At 38.5% G+C, this 25444-nt stretch overlaps 1 protein-coding gene across 7 annotated transcripts in view; it reads right to left on the bottom strand.

Annotated features, from left to right (window-relative positions):
- The window catches only part of cacna1c (calcium channel, voltage-dependent, L type, alpha 1C subunit), a 264475-nt gene that overhangs the window by 35294 nt on the left and 203737 nt on the right, over nt 1–25444 (bottom strand). For 6 of the 7 annotated variants that reach the window (XM_020599583.1, XM_020599582.1, XM_020599580.1 and 3 more), the window contains 21 exons: nt 23974–24000; nt 21817–21977; nt 21575–21648; nt 21286–21437; nt 20790–20991; nt 20393–20513; nt 19916–20030; nt 19195–19309; nt 19015–19084; nt 18623–18755; nt 18282–18411; nt 17103–17162; nt 16697–16803; nt 13317–13404; nt 13100–13207; nt 12914–12966; nt 12673–12819; nt 12315–12516; nt 11441–11599; nt 11192–11302; nt 6343–6426 (listed from right to left, as the gene is read on the bottom strand). In XM_020599583.1, the coding sequence (XP_020455239.1) occupies nt 6343–6426; nt 11192–11302; nt 11441–11599; nt 12315–12516; nt 12673–12819; nt 12914–12966; nt 13100–13207; nt 13317–13404; nt 16697–16803; nt 17103–17162; nt 18282–18411; nt 18623–18755; nt 19015–19084; nt 19195–19309; nt 19916–20030; nt 20393–20513; nt 20790–20991; nt 21286–21437; nt 21575–21648; nt 21817–21977; nt 23974–24000 (2419 nt within the window). The remainder of the gene's footprint in view (nt 1–6342; nt 6427–11191; nt 11303–11440; nt 11600–12314; nt 12517–12672; nt 12820–12913; nt 12967–13099; nt 13208–13316; nt 13405–16696; nt 16804–17102; nt 17163–18281; nt 18412–18622; nt 18756–19014; nt 19085–19194; nt 19310–19915; nt 20031–20392; nt 20514–20789; nt 20992–21285; nt 21438–21574; nt 21649–21816; nt 21978–23973; nt 24001–25444) is intronic. The other variant, XM_020599581.1, reaches the window with a different exon arrangement.

Raw genomic sequence — 25444 nt, forward strand, 5'->3', positions numbered from 1 at the left:
GGCCCCATGAGGCAGCTGACGGGTACCGGCAGGCCAAATGGTCTGCAGACCGGGTGGTTGTGGAGGCAAAAACTTGGGTCTGGGAGGAGTTCGATGAGGCCATGGAGAGAGTATCGGTGGGCCTCAAAGAAATTCTGGCAAACTGTCCAGCGCCTCTGGAGGGGGAAGCAGTGCCCTGCCAAAACTGTTTACAGTGGAGGTCGGCAGTTGTTGACCTCAACTGGTTACATCGTCAGATGGTAGAAGGAATACTTTGATGATCTCCTCAACCCTAGCATCACATCTTCCGATGAGGAAGCAGAGGCCGGGTGCTAGGAGGTCGATTCGTCCATCACCCAAGCTGAAGTCATGGAGGTACCACCACTGAGGGGGTGGATGAGATCCGCCCTGAGTACCTTAAGTCTCTGGATGTTGTGGGGCTGTTTTGGCTGACACGCCTCTGCAATGTCACATGGTGGTTGGAGACGGTGCCTCTGGACTGGCAGACCGGGGGGGTGGTCCGTCTTTGTAGGGAGCTGGAGGAAGTGTCTGGGGAGAGGGAAGTCTGGGCATCTTTGCTTAGACTGCTGCCCCCGCGACCCGGTCCCGGATAAGCGAAGGAAAATGGATGGATGGGATGGATGAGAAGCACAAAAATAACATGCAGTAAGGAGACCCCCAGTGGTCATCCCTTGTATTGCAACATTTTAGACTGCTGGGATTGACTCAGGAGCTGTTCACTCTGCTTTGGTATTGGCCCTGTTAAAATACCTCACCACAAAATAAATGCATCATTCCTTCCAGAACCTGAAAAGAACCTGACATGGGAACAGGGTGAGATGAGATTATCTTAAGTTAGTTAGAGGAGGAGAAAGAAAGTAGAAAGAGACAGAGAGAGAGAGAGAAAGGGGAACAATCCAGGATAAAAGCAATAGAAAGGAGAGCAAGAATATACCAGGGAAAAAAGGAGCAAGAAAGGAATGAGGCATTTGAAGGAATTCTAACAGGGCCATACACACACCACTATGATCACACATGATCAACACAGGGTAACATGCTACCATATTTTTATGTGTTCATAAACCAAGACATAAATAGTGATTTCAAGATTTTAGAGTGACTAAGTAACTGTGTGTGTATGTTCATGTGAAGACTTAATATGAATTAATGGTGTGGAGGGAAGGAAAGCTACAAAGAAGAACAACTGTGGAAAGGAAGGACAAAAGGAAGGAAAGAATAATGGATAAAGGCAAGGTAAGGATGATTTGGAAAGGTGTATGGTAAGGAGGAAAGGAGGGAAGGATGGAGGGAAGGAAGATAGCACTGATGCACACTCAGGGCAGACTAAGTTAAAATTGAAACATGGCAGAATGTGATTTTTTGTCTGTAGTGTAGTGTAAAGGGCAGGTGAGCCACTTTAAGCACAATTTAAATCTGGATTTGGCTCTATTTCAGTGAGTGAAATCAAAGCTATGAACCAGATTAAGATTCAGCTCAGAGCCCTCCACATAATATTTGGCACTATGAACTGACACAAATCAAATTACACAAACTACAGTGGCCCTGGAACATCTGTGTGTAGAGTGTCATTTTAACCTAAAGGTTTCAGTAGAAAACCTTAACAGTCAGTTTGTAGATAAAAACACAGCAGTCGTGTCAGGCTGAGCTACAGTGCAGATGTGAATGACTGTAGTTCCAGCTCACTGGATACATGAGCTTATTTAAAATGAACTTGAGCTGTTGTTTCATACTGCTCATCATTTTTTCAGTTCAGTAGGTAATATGGGTTTCTTGAGAACCTTTTATTCTAGGCTTCAGGTTTTGTTTCCCATTTATAAAACATACATTGTATGTTGTAATACTACAATATATAAATTACTTTTCCTTTCATTTAATGTGCATACAATTAAAGCAGAGAATCCGAATCCTTGTTTAAATATATAGCTAACAGATAGAATATCCTGTAGATGATGGGTTGACCTTTTAGAAAACAATAAAAGCTCTGAGAGACCCATGTTACCCAGCTTGCATTTCAGGTGATCAAGAAGCATCACAAAACATCAAGACAGAGAAAGAGAGAAATAAACATCCATAAAAGAAGAGTTAGGTGAACGGAAAAAGCTCAGAAGGAGAAGAAGAGGAGATGGGGAGGAAAAGAGGAGGCATTCCAAAGACAGGGAAAGAAAAAGAGGAATCGATACAGTTCATACTGGCATAATCTGCAAGACACCGCTCAGAGCAAACCACTACCAATCTGTTCACACTACTTCAACTCAAACCAAAACCAAAAAAAAAAAAAAAACCCATACAGGTTGCTGGGGAGAATCAGAGTACCATGATTACAGAAGTATTCTGTTTCCATGACCAAAAAAAAAAAGCAGCTACTCTAAGTCAATAGGCACCCAAGGGTGCAGTAAAGTACAGTAGGTGCACTAAAACAAGATCTTTGGCCATTTAATATTTACTGAAGGTAAAGTGATAACATTTTAAAAGCTGGCCTCTTACTGCACTTCACTGTGCACTTAGAAATGCAATGGAAGAGAAGTAATTGTTGGCAAGCGGATACTATTAATTTCTAATTGCACTGCCCACTATGTTAAAAAGCATTCACTTGTGCTTTAGTGCCTGATGAAATGCAGTGGCAGGTCAAAATTTTAAATGTTTAAGTGATAGAGTCCCAGCTCAAAAACAGTCAGGAGTTCTCCCAGAATTGAAGAGCGGAAGGTTTCTTAAAAAAAAAGAAAAAAGGAAAAGATAGCTCGGGCATGTCATCACCCAAAAACCAACAGCAAAGAAGATAAAACAAAGACTTGGGGCATGCCTTTAGGTTAGAGGTGGGAAGGAAAAATAATGTGCCATTCAGAAAAAACTGCAAACCAATCAACCAAATGAAGCAAACCAAATCAAAGACAAACTCCAAACCTGAGTGTTAAGTGCAACATCAGTGACTTGTATAGATGACAAAGATATATATCGCTGGCCCAATGAATAAAGGTCGATCAGTGGTTATATATTCAGTTCCTGGTACAAATGTTATATCTCAAATAGATTTTTTTCACCCTAACTTTGTTTATTTAGTATCTATGTACAGTATATAGTGATGTACATGTATATTATACTTAATTAAGTATAATATACACAGTATAATTATACCTTGCGTCAAGATGAGATAAATTGTCTGCAAGGCAACAACAGGATATAGGCATTTTATGGAACAGTGACATCAAATCCCTGTAATAACTAGACAGAAAAACTTAATAAATCATAAAAAATCCAAATACAGTTCAAAGTGTTGTTTATGCACAGTATTGTCAGCCTCTCATGGGGACTAAAGGATCCGTTTTCTAAAGGCATGGAAACAAGTCCCAAGCTTCCACACCTCTGGGATACACTAACCTTATTTGTATGTCTGACCAGTGCTGTCTGTATTCCACCACAGGGGAATATACCCCGTTTACTTGCTTCATCTCCTCAAACCAGAAACATGCTTGCAGTTGAGAGTGTGAGCGAATTTCAGCCAATCATACATTTCAGGTGAATCCCCATGTACTGTAATTACCTAGTTTTCAGTAGAAATAATCTATAATTGATATGACATGTAAAAAATACACTTGTTTTCTGTCTTGCTGAGACACTATACTCTTATTTCTTGGTTAAATATGAAGCTGGACTGAGCAGATGGATAGTTTAGCCTATCTTAAAGACTAGAAACAGGGGAAACAGCTACCCTAGGCAACAAAATCCTCCTGCAAAATAGCAACTTGTCTTTTTTACACCACAATTTTTGTACAGATTAAACAAATGAGCTAGAGCTGTTTCTACTGTTTCTCCCTGCTTTCAGTCTTTATGCTAAGATAAGCTCTCCTGGTTACAGCTTCATATTTAATGAAGCAATTAAACAAATTTCCCAAAATGGCAAAATATTCCTTTACAGGATCCATCATGTTTGATTTATTTGTGGTGCAACAATGTTAAATTACAAAATAAGAAATTTTATTTAACACTAAAGTACTGCATTTAAATGCTGACACACAGAGTGAATATCAGAGTGAAGTTGTACACTTAAAGAACTGCCTCCATTTAATGAGTTGCCATTCAAACTACATTCTGTCCCGTGGGGCATTTTCACTGGATGTTTGCTTCTAGAGATGCAAAGCTTTGCAACTGGAAGATGAGGCATCAAATGGACTTAAATTATATTCTTTCCTACAAAGATATCCTTTACAGTACATGTGAAATTCAGCTCTTTGGCCTATCTGATCATAGCAGCAAATGATTTTCTTCTGAGCCTAAACAGAATTTTGCACAGCCACACTTCACAGTTGCATGTTTCTAGGACTATTCTCCTGCTAAAGAGCACTCTATCATGTGAACAGGACACCGAATTATCCCTGCAGTGTACATATGACAGACACTCAGCATTTGACTTTGTGTCTGGGAATATTCCTTCTTATTCAGCCTCACTGTTGACCATAGGGCTTCCACATTGATAATAAAGGAATTCATACATACATTTACATAAATTTCATGGGTCCTGAGTAAATCCATTTATGAATCAAATCATTCCCCATGTCCGCACATTGCTGTTGTCGGACAAAAAAAAAGGCAACTGTAAGATGTATTTTTCTCATTTGAATGTAAAGTTTTACTGGTGATTCATGAATTGACAGTCTCATGACCCTTGGGTCAAGGAAACATTATTCAAAGAAATAGTACTTTTGCAGAATTTGATTCTTTTATTACAACATTATATTTAGTACCAGGCCTGAATATACCACCTTTATATTTGTCATGCTATACAGTGTCCATCATGCCAGGGGAATGGACACTATCCCCTGTGACAGTGATGGAAGAATAAATAAACACAAGATGAAACAAACCAAGTGCTGAGACAATGCAATAGTTTCTGAGGCTATTGATGCTCAGCAGACTGAGCCACGAATACCTATCTGAGGCAGGTCAAATATTAGAAAATTCAAACAAATTGGTAAACAAAAATAGTTTGGTTTGCAGCCTCGTTACACTGCTGAATATAAACTGAGGGACAAAGTACAGATGCGAGAAGAGGAGAATGAGTTGAGAAACAATTTGTTTTACAGCCTCCTTTGCTATAATTATTACAATTTTAATATCATGGAATAACAATAACTGACCTTGTCCATCGGTAATCAGATGTTCGGGGAAGAAACATAACTCAAAAAATGAGTGTTTCATGTGGTTTAAATACCACACCACACTAAATAGGGCACTGCAATCTGTTTTGATTGCACTACATCTGGCTATTTTCACTGCCAGACTTATTCAACCATCTCTTAAGTTCAAATGTTGTGCATCTGAAGTTTCCTACTCATTTGAAAGCATGCGAGATGGGTATCGGCACTCAGCCTGTTTGTGTGTGTGGGAATGGAAGAGCATGCAGGCAAAGGGAGGGAGTTGGATTACTTACGTTAACCTCAGTGATTGCTATGTCAACAATGCTACCCACAACTATCAAGGCATCAAATGTGTTCCATGCATCAACAAAATAATGCTGTGAAGGAGTGGAAAAACAGAAGAAAAGGACAGAACGTAAAATGTTTCAAAAAATGGAAAAAATTAAAATTGAAGGAGAGAGGAGAAAAATAAGATAAAAACATTATATACATGAGCATTGTAGTTTTTGACAGGAGGAGAGAAGGAAAGAATCAACAAAATTAAATGGCCAAAAGAAAAGAAGGGGCAGTCTGAAAGAGATGAACAGCAGAGGAAGAGCAGCGGCGATCGGTCATGCTTGTCCATGTAAGAAAAATGTCAACAACAACAACAACAACAACAACAACAACAGTAAAGAACAAAATCACAAAAAGGCCCGTTGCTGCAGTAAAAAAAATGAAAAGGTGTATAAGGCTGTTTGTAATTGGTCAGTGAATCAGTTCAGTTAGTTAGAAGATCAAACCTGAGGACATGTCACAGTCTGACAAAAAGTGAAAAAATATCAAGAACCCAACAACATTTTAGATACTGTAAGGAACAACAAAGAAGAACCCAAGACAGAACCCATCTATGTTCAAAGCTAAACCTGCCTCTGTTGCCTGTACTGTCTATGAAACCCAGGAAGAAGCTTGTCCTTGTTCAGGAACCCTTATGGTTGGGGGTCCCCTGAGTGGCAGCAGCAGTCTTGGATTTAATAATGGAGGGACAGGAAGAGGAGGAAGGAGAGCAAGAGGAGGCAGATGAAGAACAGAGAGAGAGAGATATGAAAAGACAGCACAACACAGAATAGTCACAAAGGACAGGAGAGTGGAAGAAAAATAAAAGATATAGAAGAGGCTAGAAGGCAGAGAGAGGAAGAGACAAGCAGAGTGAGGTGAGCATTGTACTTACGTTGATCTCACTGAGAATGACGTCTATTATGCTGCCAATTACGATGAGGAAATCAAACACATTCCAGGGATCACTAAAGTACCCCTACACAGGATAAAGTGAGCCAGAGGAGGAGGAGGAGGGGGGTAAGAAAGGTAGGTTAGAAGGAAAACAACATCTGCTGCCACTTTGCAGCCCTATTAAGGTGGTATGAGGTTGTACAGTACTGTATTTTATTTCTAATAAATAGAATCAACTTGTTTCCTTTGCAGTATCTGTTCATCAAGTACAGCTGAATTTCCTGCTCTTAAGGATAGCATGTCAGATAGCAGTTATTTAAACCTTCCCCCCTGCATCTTGTGGTGATTTTGCAAAACTGTTGGTAGTGATTTTACTTAAAGGCCACTACATTTACTTATTGTGAGTAATTCATCACCAGCAGAGGTGAGTACTGAATGAAACACATCTATGTAGCCTCAGGCCAAAACAGTATTATGAATTTTGGTAAAATAAAGAGATATCATCTCTACTGTAAACAGACAGAGCTGTGCCTTAAACAATTAGAACAAACCAGGGATTGTGCTACGAGTATAGCTGAGTGACAACCAAGATATGACAATGGTTTTGAAGGCTGGTCTAGTATGTGGCCTTTCAGAAACATTTCCATATACTGAAAAATAATTTACATCTCATTCAGATTCTGGATGATTGTTTTCCAATAGCACATTCTGAGTTTTGATCACTGTGGGGCTATGAAGGCTAATGATGGCCCCATGTTTGCATCAATGCCACAAAAGTAGGAGTCTATTAGAATTATTGTATGTCCAAAGATGGCTGGGAAATAAGAAGAATCACTGTCTCGATAATGAGATAAGAGGTGTCTAATTGTTAAGTCATATTTTACACCGGTAATTCCATAGTGTAAGTGTATAAGTTTAAACAAAAATATATATTTTTAGGGTACCAAGAGAAGACCAATCAACAGCTAAGGCATCACCACAGAAAGAAAAAACTCTTGGTGTAATAATGTCACTGAAGTTATGCAAAAAACATAAGGTGTCCTAGTAGTTTTAATTAAGTTAAACATTAGTAAAGCAGAGCTCAGCATTAGTATACAAATGTATGAATGTATGGATTGAGTAAATTGAACAAAGTAAACATACTGTAGATACAACTTCCCAAACGTCTTTCATAAAGTCAGAACATCAATTTAGGACTTGCAAAACTACTGGGCACAAAAAATCTAAGATTCAGTAAAAATGTACTTAAACACTGAAAAGTATACAATGCAGTAAAAACAGACAAAAACTGCAAAACTCTATGAAGTGCTTGTAACTCCTTGCCATTCCACAATTCAGATGGTGAAACCTGCTAAAAGGTTAAAGTTGTTAGCATATATATTCTCCACAGAGCAAATGTTACAGGTGCTAATTCCAGGAAAATGTTGCCAGCTGGAATACCTGAAAAGTAAAAGTGTTAGTGAGCTGGTCCTCTCGATCTGATGGCTGCTTAAGGCATGTTATTACAGTCAACACAGAAAATAACATACATTACATTCTGTAGTGTCCACAAGTCCAACGTAGACATTTTGGAAGTAATGTTTTATTTGGAGGGACTCGGAATATTAATAATTACCCCTAGACTTCGACTCTAAGCATTGAGGGCAGCCACATGCAGAGATGAACCCTGCACTACCTCTCTTATCAGATGGAGCTCCCAGGTCATGTCGCTAGAGGACCCAAACTCACCCGAGACAATAAAATTCCACTTACTCAAACCAGTCTAGAACTCTTAGCCTCTCTTATCTGATCAGTCACCAAGGTAATGAAACACGGGAATGCAAAGGAACCTCCCTTATCTGCACAAAGACTGTGAAGACTGCTTTAAACCTCTGCAAATGCTCCCCTTGGATCAAGAAATGCCTTTAGATACTTTTGTTAACCAAGAGTTGTGTGATATTTCCAAAACAAAGTTGAAATGTTTGCCAAACTAATGATGGACACAGATGACTTCTTCACTAGAATCCTTCTCCCTTAGAAATGGTTCCAAAGCCTGAAGTTTCAATAATGTGATGCATTAATGTTCATCACACTAACAGCATACTTATTATTTCAGATGCTTGACAAATCAACTATCACCAGAGACTTTGTTAATCTTTATTTTCATGATTGTGTATTGATGATTAAGTTTGTTTCTTGTCAAACTATTTCTTGCTTGAGATTATGTGTTGCAGCCATGATGGAAATAAGATAAATTTTCAAAAGTTTTCTGATCTAAACTTATAGATGAGACATGAACTTCTCTCTGCCGTGCCTGCAGACCCAATCAGAAATCATTTTCAGAGCCGCAAGAGCCCTGACCAATTAGAATACTGGGTCTGTGGACGTCCAAGCCAATCGGATGAAGTCTCTGCTCTCTAGCACATGCCCACACTAGCTGATAACTGCTCCCTTTGTTTCAGAAAAACAGAGTTCCTGCAAACCGAAGAAAGACAAAAAGAAACTTTGAGCCTTCTTAGGGTTTGTCCCTCGTCAGTGTGTTTTATGTTTAGTGTTATATTGATCTTTTTCATTTAGACTGCTTGCTCACATCACCGCAGGAAGAGTGTTTTATTATTTAGCACCATAAGTTGAATTTTTGCTTTATTCTGAAAACCTAAAAGAAGCCACCTGAAGTACACGTGCTCCAACACTAAGTATAGCAAACTTCTCAAACAAGAGAAACTTTTTCTAGCAAAGCCTAAAGAAAGTTCTAGTGAAGCAGAATCCTTTGTTAAACTCCAGTGACACTATCAGAACAATCCTGCAGCGATCGGTTAAATTAAATACGTTTTTTTGACAAAACATTTCTGAATAGTCATGATAGAAGGACCTCTGAAGCCACCTCTGAAGGAGAACAGGCCAGCTAGAAGCAGCTACTACACTCCTGAAGTGAGCCTGAAATCTGGCGACGACAGACGTGTTCCGAATTCTCAGCGTGGAACCATCTCGGCACTCTGGACCTACTCGACTCTGGCCTATGATAGCCTCAGAGCCAGCACTTCCCCTCCTCCTGACCACATGGAGTCTCCAAAGCTAAATGGTAAACTCCTGTTAGCAGATAAGTGTACTATGGCTGACTGATATCTCATGAAAACGTTTGATATTAGCTACAGTATTAGTTACCAAACTAAAGTCTCTAATATATATAAATTGATAGTTATTTTACCTTTCCATATTTGGAATAAGATTCCAGAACTTACATTTAGAATGATAAGCTTCCACCATCTCTGATACAGACAGAATAGCTATTCATTCATCAGAACATTCATAAATGTACCATTTGCATTACATCTCTCATCTCATCATTTTCCCTGTGTACATATTGTAAATAGATTTATTTAGCTTATAACTGGCTTCATTATGTCATCTTTGGGTCTCTTGTTTTCAGCAAAGTAGTTCACTGAACTTGAAGAATTTATTATTTTCAGATCCAGACTGATTGAATTACTTTGAATTGTTTATAGTTTAGTGGGACTCAAGCCACCTGGTGCTTAAATCTTTCAAGGTATTTGAATATTGAATCCTGGTGCTCATTTTCTAAGTGTAGTCATTTCCACTACAATTCAGTCACATCCAAATAATAAGCCAATTCATTAGCAGTGTTCAATATGGCTTTGCAATGTGTCATCATACTACACTATTGACTAAATTCATGAAAGAATATAAAAAGTGTCAGCAACTCAAATATTTACAGCTTGACTGAAGAAACCCTGACATGCTCACGTTTAAAACAAGACAATTCTGCAAAACTGCCCACAAAAGCCCAGCAGTTTAAATTAGACTCACTTGAGGTAAACACAACACAATACAACATAACATCACATGTATAATGCAGCGCAGCATAATATCAGTTCCCAAGTTCGAGCAGTTGTCCTGCTCAGTTAGGGGATCAAGTATAACTGGGGCCACTAGTGCTTAAAATAATTCATTATGTTACTCATCTTTCATCCATCTATATAAAAGGGCACATTTTGTAGAACATAATTTACATTTAGAAGCTAATTGGAATAACACAAGAATAAAGTTAGTTGTTTAAAAATCCTGGTTTGTGGATGTTTTTCATTAATCCCAGCCACTAACTTCCAGCAATTAACTTTACATATGGTAGTGAAAGCCTAATGTTTAAAAGTGAAACTTGTACTGCTGTTAGTTATCCTGGAAGGAAAAATGAAATAAAAATGAAGAAGAAGGAGAAGGAAAAAAACCACACCCTAGTTCAATTTACCATATTAAAGAAGACAGGTAATGAGTTAAAATGCAAAAGTTCACAATGTTATTTTTCATTGCTGTTTGATAAACCATAATCTGTAAAATATCATTACTGCTATCTTTTCATATGAAACATGTATTGTGCACCAATAGAAATGACAATAAAAATACAATATTACATTATATTTTTGGTAGTGCTCATGTTTAAAGATTTCCCACTACCACTGTGGTAAAATGGGGAAACATTCCCATCTCTTACTGTTTAAAAAGCTGATGCACAAGGGTATTCTATGACTCGACAAATAAGCCCACATGGCTAAATGTAGTTGGAAACAACAGCAGGGAAACAGGGGAACAGTGAGATTAAAAACCACATGACACCATCCCCTAACCATGTTTTAAATCCATAATATCATAATTATCATCAGGAGCAAATAACATATGAGTTAGGAATACACAGTTCAACATCATCCAGCAGTTATTTGCAATAAGAGTGATTTACTGGATAAAATGTCTATTTTGTTATATTCTATTTGACTTATAGTGTGTTCTATGCTGTTCTATAAGACTCTACTGTAGTTCTCTCTTATTCTATCCTGCAGCTCAAGTAATGGACCTACCCTGGGTTTGAAGGCGATCAGTTTAAGGATCATCTCCACAGTGAAGAGTCCTGTGAAGAGCATGTTGAGGATGTTCATGGCATCATTGAAATTTTTGGTCTGTCCATGATGCTGAAAAGACAAAGAAACAACTCATTAATGTCCACAAAGACTAGTACTTGCATATATAGTGGCAGTTTAAAGCCCTGACTGCAATATTTTCCCATTTTCTGTGTGTGCACTCTGTGAGTGTGTGTGTGCCAGACTCACCTGCATGGCCAGACAGATGGTGTTCAGAAGGATGAGTGTGAACATCAGGTACTCAAAGTATGTGGAGTTGACCACATACCACACCTTGTACTGGTAGGGGTTCTTGGGGATGTAGCGACGCAACGGACGGGCCTTCAAGGCATACTCCACACACTGACGCTATGACACACACACACAAACATGTGAGCATGCACCAACAAGGACATTTTCGCTTAACTTCTGTCTGATGATGAAAATCCCCAGCACCCCATCTCTCTGTCTCTCTCTACTCAGACCATCATGGAGGAAAAGCTGTACAAATATTATTTTGGCAGCCTAAAAAAGCCTTTTCCATCCCAGACTATTCTTCCATCCTTTCTTTGCATTTCCAATCACAGAGAACACAGTTGCAATGACTTGCCCTTGCTCTTTCTTTGAGCTTTAGTCTGTCTGAACTGCTGCAGCTTCCTCCTGGATAGACTCCTAAAGCAGTTTAGCTCCTAAAACACATGTTCAGCCTTTCTATATTCTTCCATGTCTCACACCCCACTGGCCTCCATTCTCTTTCCTTTGTGCCCCCTGAATGACAGAAAGACTTTCTTATTTCAGTCAGAACAGCAGTCAAACTCATCGGTAACACCTGGCTACACCCAATATGCACCAACACTTGTGGTCAGCAAAAAAAAAAAAAACCCAAACTGTTGGGCATACCCATATGCACCTTCGCTTGGAGTTTAGTCTGTATTAGAAAACTAGTGCCCTCTAAATTTTACTTGTAAACTCCCACTTCACATCCACCCCGCTCCAAAACAAAATAATGAAAGTGCAGCTATACACACACAAAGGCTTATACAAATTCTGTAGTAACTTAATGTAAAAGACACAGGAATGCTACCTGGTTCTTGTCCAGCTCACAGTTTTTATATTCTTGCTCTCCTTGCTCCTGGAATGTGACAATGACGAAACCGACAAAGATGTTCATCATGAAGAAGGCGATGATGATGATGTAGATGATGAAGAAGATGGAGATGACCACGCGATAGTTGTAGACGGGCCCGACGTCCTCAGCATGAGAATCTATGGCTCGGTATAGTAACCTGAGGACAGGGGAGGGACAGAAAGAGGGGGAGACGAAAGCCATTTACACCTCCACTGTTCTAAGTAAAAAGCTTTAATTATCACAAGTGATATTGGATCAAGTCCACAGACAAATATACATGTACACTGTGTTTGTATGTGCTGTAAACACACACCCTGGCCAGCCCTCAAAGGTAGACACAGCAAATAGAGCCATCATGCCTTGTAGAACATCATCAAAGTTAAAGTCACTGTTCTCCCATGATCTCTGGGCTCTTTCAGGCTTCCCCACATCACCATCCTTATACATGATGTACGAACCCCTGTAAACACAAACAGACACACTTATTCGCATTTAATCAGCAGTTAGGCTATAAGAGAGAGATTAACAAGCCTGAGTGCGGGAAGATCTCTTACCTGCACTCTGCCTGAGTTTGTTTAGAGCTGTCAGTACAGAAGGAGAACTTGCCCTGAGGGAAAACATAGACATTTAGTACTTACTATATGAAAATTTACATGACTACTACATTATCATTGATGACATTTCATATCTGCAGACTACCCCAGGAAAGCCCCTCATTCTTTTTCTCCTTTCCTCTTTACCTTAAAGAGTTGTACTCCAATACATGCGAACATGAACTGGAGTAATGTGGTGACAATGACAATGTTGCCAATGGTCCTGATGGCCACAAAAACACACTGCACAACATGCTGGAAAACATACCAGAAAGGACTGTGAGTATACTTGTGTGCCTCTTTTGTTTAGAAAAGAGTTATTGTGTTTCATAAGTTATATGTCTTTATGTGTAGGTGTGCTAACCTTTAGTCCCTTGGCTCTGTTGATGGCCCTCAGCGGTCTGAGCACTCGCAGAACTCTCAGGATCTTCACCACATTAATCGCACTGGACCTGAAACACATGTCAGATTAAACTACTGACCAGTCAAACCGATTGGACATGCATTTTAATATGAACACATATCTTAGGGAACATTCTCTATTTGAGATTTTTAACAAACTGTGGAGATAGAGACAACTCTACATACAAGCTAAGGAAATTAAAATGACCAAGAGGCAAAAAAAATGATGACAACTGAAAAACAATATCTGAAACCCAACAAGAAAATGATACGAAATAATACTTGAAATGATTAAACAAGAAATAAATGAAAATAAACTTGATAAGTAAAGTTGGCTGCTTCTTCAACCTAGATGATGTTACAATATGTTTACTGGAATATAACATTTATAAAACATATGCTGCACAGCTATAAAAAAATATTTCAGAGTAACTGTACTACTACTTCTTCTTCTTCTTCTTCTTCTTCTTCTTCTTCCACTTTCGGCTGCTCTCGTTAGGGCTCGCTACAGCAAAATATGAGTCGCCACCTAAATGACAATGCCCATGCTAAACTTGGCATGTTTTATGCCGGATGCCCTTTCGGATTAATTCAGACTAACTGTACTACCTGTACCAAATAATATCTCACAAGAGAATGAATTATTTTCTGGTCTAAGTTAATACATTCTAGAAACGACTACAACAATTTTAATACATGCTTCTGTTTGAAAAATTATAGCATTTTGTTTATTTTTTTATTTTAAATTCTTCTTTCCCCATTACAAAATCCAACCAATCCCCTTGGGGAGTGATGCAAAAAGAAACAACAACAGAAAAGAAAAAAAATACATACAAATACTTACAAAATATATCAAAGTAATAATAACAAAGCAACAAAGCATCATAGATACAAGTCAGACCTCTTTCCTAGAAACTCCATTGTCCAAGAGTTCCTTATTTGGAAGCTATGTTTTCAAGAAGTCTTCCTCATTATAATGAGGCTTATAGTAAATTTTATCAAAAGGAATATAGCTAGAGATTTCATTTAGCCGATGTGAGATTGTAGATACATGTTTAGACAGCCAGTAAACCACTATACATTTCCTTTAATTTGGTTTTTGACAAAAAACAATTCTATTAAAGAGTATTGGTTATTTTGTACAGCTAGAGTAAAAAAAGACAACCACAGCATCAGTCATTACTGAACACTTTAAAGACAGGGAATAGACAGCATGGGTTCTCGTTTTAACATAAATTGCTTACAACACATTTTAGTAAAAATGTGTATGAACAGTACAACACACAAAATACACACAGACAAACACGCACAGGAACAACAAAAACACATTTACAGGCAAACAGAAGTGTTACTGCTCTGAAAGAGAGTGTCAGTACAGGTCAAAGGTCAAACACTGTGACCTTTTAAAGGAAGTAGCTCAAAACAAACCTTTCACATACGAACACAAAGAATCAAACTGATACTTTGACATTTTAAATTTGACAATAAATTTTTGGAAAAAAGCTTGAACATTTGTTCTTCAGCAATTTGAACTAGGCACGAGTGTAAATCTTATTAAATTTTGTCTACAGGTAGACATTTGACCTGCCAGTGTTATTTATTTTTCATTTCAGCAAAGAAGGCTAATAGGCCATTTATTCAGTTAACTGAAGAACAAATACAAAAACAGTTCCCATAGTGTGACAAAGATAGAAAGAAAGAAATGTCAATGTATCCTTTTAAGGCAGTGACTTTTTAGATGGTTAAATGAGTGATTTAAAGGGAGTGACATTACTCTGCATTAAATATTAAACATAAAGTGAGAAAAACACCTGCTGTGCAACTTTTTACATATAAAGGTAAAATTTAAAAGCGGTTTAAAGGTAGTATAGGTAGAGCAGGATGTTATCAGTAACATATCACAGTCAAAGCAGCTGCAGGGATATTGTCTAGTGATAGTACAAGTCATACTAATGTCAGATGAGTCTAAAAATATAACTTTTTACATGCTGCAATAATGAAAATGTCTGCTGTGTGCTTCAACTGACTGGGATGGCAGGGATGGAGAACTTGTTACTGTACACTAGTTACCAACTGTCTGGATCAGAAAGCAACAAGTGATCCATCATGTGAGCAGAGAATACAAAAATAATCTAATCTTTTTATATGTTATAATGTTATTTGATGAAATTGATTTTACTTTTAATGACTAGAATCATTTAACTTTATTATTAGGTTTTACCTGTTTTTCTACAACAAGTGAGAGGGGTGGATATATACTTAAGATACTTGATTATTGGGAAGCAACAGTAGTAAAACACCATGACAGGAAACTAAATAATCAAAGTCCTGTAACACTTTGCAGGCACTATTGACTGTGGTACCATCTCAATTAATTTGACTGTGATACATTCAAAAATCCCGCACACTCACTCACTACCTTTAACAGGCAAGGAATCACTTCTTTCTATAGCCCAAGAGAGTTCAGTTGATTCAGAACTATAAAAGGTGAGCTTGACCTGCTCCTAAATCTATGACATAGACTAGATGAACAAACTTATTAGCATGAATTAGATTTGAAAAGTGACTTTATTAGAGAACAATCTACCCAAAGAGACACATTCTCTTGTTCAAAAGCAATTGTTCTGCTGGCATTTTGGCATGCACCTAACTCAACATGATACCATATGTTCATAATTACAAATCACCCATTTATTATCGATACAAATGTATTGCCTGTCAGTAACAGCACAGATCTTGGTTTTTCTTGTTTCCTGCTCTGACTAAACTCTCCAAGACCATAGAAATATCAAATCAAAAGAGTGACGGTTTTAGACAGTTAGGGTGAAGCTCTGTTAAGGGGGTTATTAATACGGACTAATATAAACTTACGTCGAGAAGTCTAGTCTATTAAGCATTAGAGACAGAGAGTGTAGTATAGCATATTAAACATCAGAAATATCACAGCATTTCATGGAGTTATTTGCTACAAGAAGCAGAGAACATCTTTAATAAACATCAGAGAGAGAAATGATTGGGAGTAATGAAGTGTAAAGTTGTTAGAGAACAGAGAGAAGTGTGAAGCATGAGGGAATTTACATACTGAAACACTTCCCCATTTAGCCACTTCACAATTTGATTTGTTGTCTTCAACTGTGTCTGGCTGACTGCTCCAATGTTTTAACGTGAAATAACACAAATATACATTTCATGATACTGTAAGCTACACTGATGCCACTTAGGATTGTTGCCAACTAATCTAATTGCACATTATTTGGATTAAAAGGTTAAGAATGAGCATGAGTGAATTGACAAAACACACTGCAAGACATCAGCATTTCATAAGCACTATAATGCACTCACTGTATTCCAGAGGAGATGAGGGACACACTAACCACCACCAGGTCCAGGATGTTGAAATAGTTTCTACAGAATGAACCTTTATGGAGGAAGGCTCCATAGGCTGTCATCTGTCGAGGTCAAATAAAGAAATCGCTATTTAGTACAGTACACACAGACCACAAAGAGCACTGCATATTTTCTGTGAATGGTTCTTAGTCTTTGTTTAACCTGCCTTAAACTACAAGGTGAGAAGGGATTATTGCCAGAAAAACACAGGTACATCAACTAGGCTGCAACAAATACCAACCGCTGTTTGGTATCAGCAGCCTTTTATGAGTTCTAAAAAATTCAAGCAGCAGATTAAAACTGTTGAAAGCAAAGAGATCATGCAGACCTCAAATCCTATATCACAAATAATGAATACTACCTTCAGAATGATCTCTATGGTGAAGAGTCCAGTGAAGACATGATCTGCATAGCCAAGGATCTGAAAACGCAACACAGAGCATCATCATTTTCAGTTGAGATATACCATTTCCCTGATACTGTTGGACCAGTGTACACTCTACAGTAGCTTCTCAAGGACTGAGAATAACAATGTTTTTGTTCTGCACAGTATGCATTGGCTTCCTGAGTGAGGCATTATGTCACCACCGATTGAAATAGTTGTTAACTATGACAAAATTATGACTGAAAACAGGTTGTACAACATTCTGGAGAGCAAGGCTGAATAAATTCAGCAACATTCAAAACCTAATTCAGTAGGGTCCACCAGTAACAACATAACTCTTTCTAAGGTTAGGGCTTGTTTACCCATTTGAAACTATGAGAGAAACAAGAGGAGGTGCAGTTTGTCTGGGTTAAAGCTGAACAACTGTAGCATGGTCCGGGATGACTCTACAGCATACTAAAATAATAATTTTGTGCTTCCGGTCTAAGGATAAAAAATTCCAATTAGACTGACTTTGAAAACAGAACAAAATTTGAAAACAAGAAGTACTATTTAATTAAGGAGTCAGACTAAGGTTAGCTGAGGCAGACTAATATACAGCAGGATATATTGAAGCTAAGGAAAAGACAGTAAAACAGATGTTGATAAGCCCCCAGAGGAGCTCAGTGAGAACAGACAATGTGTACAGTATGCACTCTGTCTTTACATTAGAATATAGTTCACATTTACAGCTGTTATATATAACAATTATAACCATAAGCATTCGACAACATTTATAACATTTGGCTCAAGGCTTAAGACATGTGCATAAATCCTGAACTAATTATAAACTTTCTTAGTTAAATGCAGGTTAACAAAAAACCTAAGGGGTATACATTTTTATAACTCACTTTCTTTGCTATATGAGTGCATTGCATATATTATAGGGTTAAGTGACCGGTCTTACCTTAGCAGGCATTTCACATTTTGTTAACATGAAGTTAATCACTGTTACAATACTCTGGAAAAAAATTTAATTAAAAGTAAGATGCATGCAATTAAAGATGGCTGCAATTTTTCCTTCTGTTTGTGCCTTAATGTTTACTTGGCTTTATATGTGTATGTTCTGTATTTACACTTTAAAATTTTGAACATGTTTTTAGTTGCATGTGTTACCTGGTTTCTGAAGGAGTCATTCTTGACTGGGTCCTCCGCTGCCAGACTGATGCTGCTGAGCAGGATGAAGAAGAGGATGAGGTTGGTAAAAATGTTATGGTTGACGATCTTATGGCACAGAACCCTGAATCTGAAAAACAAAGTGAGAAAAACAGAAGTAGAGAGTGACCAAGAGAGAATCATCAGAGTTTCTTTTTATAAATATAACACAAATCTTAAATGATCAGAACATTTGGAGAATACAGAAGATATAAAAATATGAGAAACATAGAAGAGGGGGAAAAACACGGGGAGGTACAAAGGAAGAAAAAGTAAGCGACAGAAGTACAGTGTCTTCTTACTTGTTGGTATGGCTGAAGATGAAGAAAGCACGAGCCTCAGGCATGGGAACAGCCTTCTCCTTTAGCTGAATGTCGGAGAGTGGCCGTGGCCTCGGGCCCACTGGCATCTCTGGCTCGTCATCATCATCATCTCCTGATGGGGAGGAGGAAGAGGAGAAAGAAGAGGAAACAGGACAGGAAGAGAAGGGAAAGTCTTAGTCACCTGAAGAAACATCTGTAGGTTTTTGAGAAATAAATAAAACCGGATATAAAACAATCAAATAAAATACCAAAACAGTCAGTGAGCAGCTGCTGTACTACACGTGCATTTACATGTAAGTAAGGCCAATGTTTTACACATCTACATATATCAAGAAGCAAAATGTTGAAAACGATTGATTTACACGTGTTACCTATGTAGTCATTTGCAGGATATGGATTCTTCTCTTCATTCTCATCTCCACAGTAGTCATCCATGTTGATCTGCAGATCATGGAGAGCATTGCATTTATTCATAAATTCCTTGATTTCCTCAATTACAGTACTTACACAGGCACGTACTGAATCTTTCTTGATGTGCTGTCTCTGTGTACCTTAGTAGCAGTGTTGGTCTCTCCATCAGAGGTGATGGACTTGAGCTCTATCTTCTCCTTCTTCTCCTCCAGAGGTGGCTTCTCATTGTCCTGACACTTCTCTGGACTGGCCAACCTGGAGAAAGAGGAGGGAAGAGAAGATCCTCATCTGTAGCATCTTTCCCCTTTGTCTAACCCTAGCAGTGTTAGCCCCATGTTAATCCACTTCCTTGTATTGGATCACATATAAATTAACACCAGAAGAACAAAATAAACACTTAGATTTTCAATGATGGGGTATATTTCAATCACAGAGTGCCGTTATAATCATACAAAGAGGATAGTGGGCAGGTAAATGCTTTCCATCACACTTCTTCCTCAGATCAATACAGGCTGTAACCAGGAAAGAGACATTTAATGATTTATGCCACAGAGGGGAACATTGTTTTCCTCACCTGCACTAAAATCTCACATTACCACTACTGACAAATTACCTTTGCAGGCAATGAGATGCTAAAATTACCCACTAAAATAGGTTTTAGACAGAAACAGGCAAATGTCTTAAATATTCTAATTGTTAAGTACTTTAATGCTATGATTTCCAGCCTCTAGTATTCTTCCTCTAGGCATTACAGACTGATCACTGTGAGCTAAAGCTCTCCCTTGATGCTGTTGGCCAAAGTCTCCCACTCTCTTTTCAAAACTAAATGTCTGCTTCTGTTTCTTTCTCCTTCTGCTTTACCTGGCCAGTTTTTTCCTCTCCTTCTCCTCTTCTTCTTCTTTCTGGGCAGATGTCAGGCTCTCAGCATCTGCGAGATTGTCTACAGCAATGGCCAAGAAGACATTCAGTAGGATATCTGTTCAAAGGGGTGGAGTTAAGGATGTTGCTGATCTGTCAGATCATCGGTGCGATTGGCCGCAAACCATATGCTACGCTAAGTGACTAACCAGGAAACTGTATGCATGATGAAAGACATTGAGCGCCCAACTGCTTGACTGGAGATACTGAGTGATCTACAGCTCCTACAATTGTATCTTAAAGAGGCACTAGAAACCATATCTGATCTTATTCAAATTACAGTCACACTGCTATCTATTTGATAGAGTCACATTTAAGAGAATCAGAAAACACATTTGGTGGTCTAGCTTAGCCCCAGACCTTTCACCTCTCAACCATCCTTAAGATTCATCTAGGCTGCTGCATAACTATCTAGGATACAGTTTCCACAGATGAAGAGGATGATGAAGTAGATGCAGACCAGCATGCCAGGGAAGGACGGTCCACCATATGCCATGATGCCATCATACATCACAGAGTTCCAGTCCTCTCCTGTTAGGATCTATGAAGAAAGAAATAAGCAGAATAACAATCTCATCTGATAAAGGAAGTATTTGGAAACTTAGGTTTTTATTGGAAAGAACCTCTCACCCTTGTGACAATGATATTCATTGACAGTGATACATTTCATTTGATTTTAAGCCTCATAGTAGCTTAAATGAAGAAGACAAAGTTCATAATTTCATGGATGTAAACTAAGAATGGATGAGACACCAAGAAGGAAGAGAACACAGCAGCAGAACAAGACACAGAGCAGGAACATTCACAGCATCGATACCTGAAACACAGTGAGCAGAGACTGGGGAAAGTTGTCGAAGGTGCTGCGACGGGTCTCATCGAAGTTGAATTTCCCCCCAAAGAGCTGCATGCCGAGCAGGGAGAAGATGATGATGAAGAGGAACAGCAGGAGCAACAGGGATGCAATGGAACGAACAGAGTTTAGCAGGGAGGCCACCAGGTTGGACAGCGAGTTCCAGTATCTGTGGGGGAGAGTTCAGTTAAAACGGAGAAACTCAAGGAAATGCGAATGTGCAAAAATAAAAGTGTAAACAGGTGTAAAGGTACATGCATAAAGATGTATCTCTTACAAATACACACTCAACTTGACTTTGTCTGTTATGGATTTCTGTATGCATCCTGAGGACATTTGGTTGCTATTGTTGCTGTTTTATTGTCCAGTACTGCAGTAGGTGATTTTCAGTATGTATAAAAAATTACACTCCTTCTTAAAACTCTGTTTAATAACTGTCAATGTTACAGATATCTTTACTTACCTGGTTATTTTGAAGATTCGTAGCAACCGCACACAACGTAACACAGAGATGCCGAGAGGAGACATGATCTTGGTTTCCACTAGAATGGTCTCAAGAATTCCTCCACAAACTACGAAGCTGTCGAAGCGATTAAACAGTGAAACAAAGTATGCCTGTGGAAAGCAAAGGGAGAAGAGAAATTAGTTAAAGGTAGACAGCAGAGGAGAATAAGATTATTCAGGCAGTGGCAGCCTTTTCCCACATAATACTTTTGGCAGTTAACATTGACTTATTAGCCTTAGCCTCCTACCTGCAGGCCCAGACTGTACATCTTCAACAGCATCTCACCAGTGAAGAGTGCTAGCAGCACCTTATTGGCTATGTCTGAGGGGAAGGGGGAAAAGGAGAAAGAGAAAGGAGAAACAAGGGAAGTGAATGGAATGAGAATGCAGGAAAGGTGGAAAAATAAAGATAATGCAGAAAGGTGAAGTTCAGCAATACGCCAGTGCTTGTGTATACATATATCTATGTATGTGCCATGTTTTTACAAACCTTGTACATCAGTTAACCACTGAGGTTGCTTGTGATGTTCAGAGGCAATGGTCAGAGTGTTGAGGAAAACCAGGAAGATGACCAGCCAATAGAAAACCTGCGATTTGACGGCCGCCCGACACTTTCTCCTACACAGCCTGTTCCACCGCCGAGAGTAGCGACTGAGAAAGAGATGGAAAGGTGAGAAAAGATGGAAGATAAGGAGAAAGAGAAGGGTGAGAAAAGAGGTAGGAATGTTACAGACAGTGAGATGTGAGGGGAAAGGAGGGTTGGAGGGATGGAGAGAGAGAGAGAGAATGCAAAGGAAGAGAATAAAATGCAGAGGCAGATGAGGAGGGGAAAGAAAGAGGATGATAAACAGCCCAACAGGCAAAGAATGATCCAATGAAACAAATGAAGAAGAGAGTACAGCAGAAGAGAGAAGAAAAAGAAAGTTAGTCTTCACAGTAGTGATGACATCATCCCGTGGTTGTCTGTTATTTGAGAGCAGAGCTGTGGAGCAGTTAGTCATCACAGTTCACACCAAGAAGAAGCTAATATGAAGAGCTCTGTTATACAATGAAATATGCTCGATTTGAGAAAAAAAGAAACATTTATTCTTGCTAAATGAATGAAGGGGCCAATTTAAAGTGAAATGTGTTGTGATTCCAACCAACAGAAGAAATGATTCATTTTAGCACAAAAAGCACATTTTTTTCTTTTTACACAATTCAATATGTTGCTCTATGTTGTGCTGTGCACAGGGTCTTTTGCTCTTTTCTTGCCCTCCACTGTTGAAAATCAGTTATTGTTTCTGGTAATTGTCAGCTTCACACCTCGCACTCACATTGATGTGAAACGGTCCACTCAAAGGGCCATGCTGCCCATGTACCAGTGATTTGACAAGTGTACAATGTCATAACTGTCCTATTCTCTGTAAGCAAACTCAAAGCAACAGTAACCTGTGTTTTTGTAGAGAAGCAGTGAAGCTTGAATCTCACTTTAGTTTCATATTTTTATGTGTCACCTTTGTGGGAGGAATCCAATAAGTCAGTATTTTTTCAATCAATACATTTTCCATATGTACAAATGTAGGCATACAGCTACATACAGTATACAGTGGAAAAATGGCAATATGTAATTACAAGAATTTGTTCCCAGCTACCTTAAAAGTTAATGATGAGGTAATAATTTGTTAATTATAGACTTCTTTATAAACAAAGTGGATAAACATGTGGATATCCATGTAGGAGCATTCTGATTGTACCACACTTTACCTGCAGTAACTTAAATTAAAAATGTATGTATTTATTAGCTTCCATCTACTGTATATCAAGTATTTACTCTTTATTTATACTTGATCCCATTGTCCGCCCCACCACACTTATATGCAAGGGCATATGTCAGCCACTGTAAGTGTCAGGCCTCTTTTCAAAGAGATCAGCACAGCTCACCAGGAAGTCTTCTCTCTCTCTCTCTCTCTGCCTATACAAAATTCATGTTTCACCAGTCTTCTGTTTGAGTGTGTGAAACCTGTTTGGAGTCAGTCATGGCACACAGCGGTTTCTGCCATGATGCACACAGTGAATGTTACATGAGACACAACTCACAACACAACATGAGTGGACATGCATTCTTCATTCATCTGGAACCTTTTGAAACAAGGTTTTGTTACAGTAATCTGATTATATTAATTTATGCAAATTGAAAACATCATCACAGGCAAATGACCAATTCTTTTTAAAGGACCAGTTCAATATATTTGGAAAGACCCTTATTTGCTTTCTTGGTGAGAGTTAAATGAAGCTAGCAGCCCATTAGCTTAGCATAACACAAGGACTGGAAGAAGGGGGGACAAAATCCTTACTTTGCAGGGGCTGCGATATGTTACTGTGCCCAGCCAACAAATAAAACAAACAAGCTATAACGTGTTAATTAGTGAGGCGTTTCTTGTTATCTTTAGACAGAGCCAGGCAAACAGTTTCCCACTGTTTCCACTCTGTGCTGAGCTAAGTTAACCTGCTACCAGCTGAAAATGTTCTTTTACCTACACAGAAGGCTTTCGCTTTGTCTGTTTCTTGTGGATATGTGTACACACATTGTACTATACAGACACCATACAAGTAGAGACATTAGAGCAGATGAGTTTAAGGACTATGATAAACAACATCTACTAACCTGAACTTGGATTTGGAGATCCTATTTCTGGAACACAGAAAACAAAATGGATTATACACACACACATAACACACATACAGACAGGTACACAACATAAAAGGGGTGATTTGAGAGGGATAAAGGGGAAGAGTTTCCCTCATTATCACAAATGCCTTAACAAATATGTTCCTTGATCAGGTCAGCTGTGTGTGTCCAGTATTTCCTGGACTTTCCAGATACAATCAGTTTGCATCAGAAAAGTAAAAATCTGCTAGTTTAGAGTCTGAGGTGAAACACACAAGCCTTCCTCTCTGCAAAACTGAAAGGTAATCAAAGAGCATGTTTACTAAAATCAGCTATGCACCTGCTGGTAACAGATTTTGGGTACTATATAAATGAAAATTACAAATCATCATCTTCACCCAGTTCTCTTTTGAACAAATCACCCCCTGCAAACATGTACATACAGTGGCATCCAGTCAAAAGAAATAATGCTGTGAGTTTAGAATTTCTCCAATCAACCTTGGTGTGAAAAAAACACTTTATTAATAGAAAACTGTGTTGATTGTTCACCACTGTAACAGCAAAAGGTACATACATGAAGAACTGAGGACAAGAGATTATGGAAAACATTTGGCTTTAGAATTGAGAAGAGAAGAGAAGAGAAGAGAAGAGAAGAGAAGAGAAGAGAAGACTTTTATGGTGGAAATTTGCATCCAAAACATATCAAATCATTTTAATCAGTTGTGTTCAGATAAAATTACTTGAAAACAACATGCAATGTAAACAACAAAATCCCCTTGAAGCATTTAGGGAATTGTTGTCAGTGTTGTGTACTGATTTACGTACTGAATGGCTAACAGACTAAGTGAAGCAATGAAATGACCCACTGACTGAATGAATGAAAGAATAAAATGACTGACTGATATGGAGGCTGACAGCACACACCTCTCTTCTCTCCATGTGTCCATCTCAATTATGAGAGCAGTGCACATGACAGTAGCTCCTACCTTAAGGTCTGTCTCCATACCAATGGGAAGAAAAACTGACAAACACTAAAAGTCTCACAGGGGAAGGATGAGGGCTTGTATTTCCAGTGATGGCAAGGTCTACCCTTCATTAGGACATGAACAGTGACAGCGAGATGACTGTAAAACTGTTTAAGTAAAACTCACAAATTGCCTGAGCGTCTTTGTGGAAAAGGGAGTTTGATATAGCAGACCTATTTTTAAGTGAATTTTCAAACCAAGTTAGGTTTATTCTGCAGCAGGTTTAGAAATTATGAATGAGAAAGTGTGACCCTGTACAACAACAGCAAGATGTTTACTGGTGCACAAATAGTCAGTATGTAATTTAATAGTATTTAAAGATAATATAGTGCAGCATTAGAGCCACAATGATGAGTCCATTAATAAATTAACAAAAGATTTATTAGCAACTGTTCTGATAATTGATCATTTTGCATAACAGAGGGATAATAATAGAGTACATT

Source organism: Monopterus albus, unplaced genomic scaffold, assembly GCF_001952655.1.
Source record: "Monopterus albus unplaced genomic scaffold, M_albus_1.0 scaffold41.1, whole genome shotgun sequence".
NCBI classification, from domain to species: Eukaryota; Metazoa; Chordata; class Actinopteri; order Synbranchiformes; family Synbranchidae; genus Monopterus; species Monopterus albus.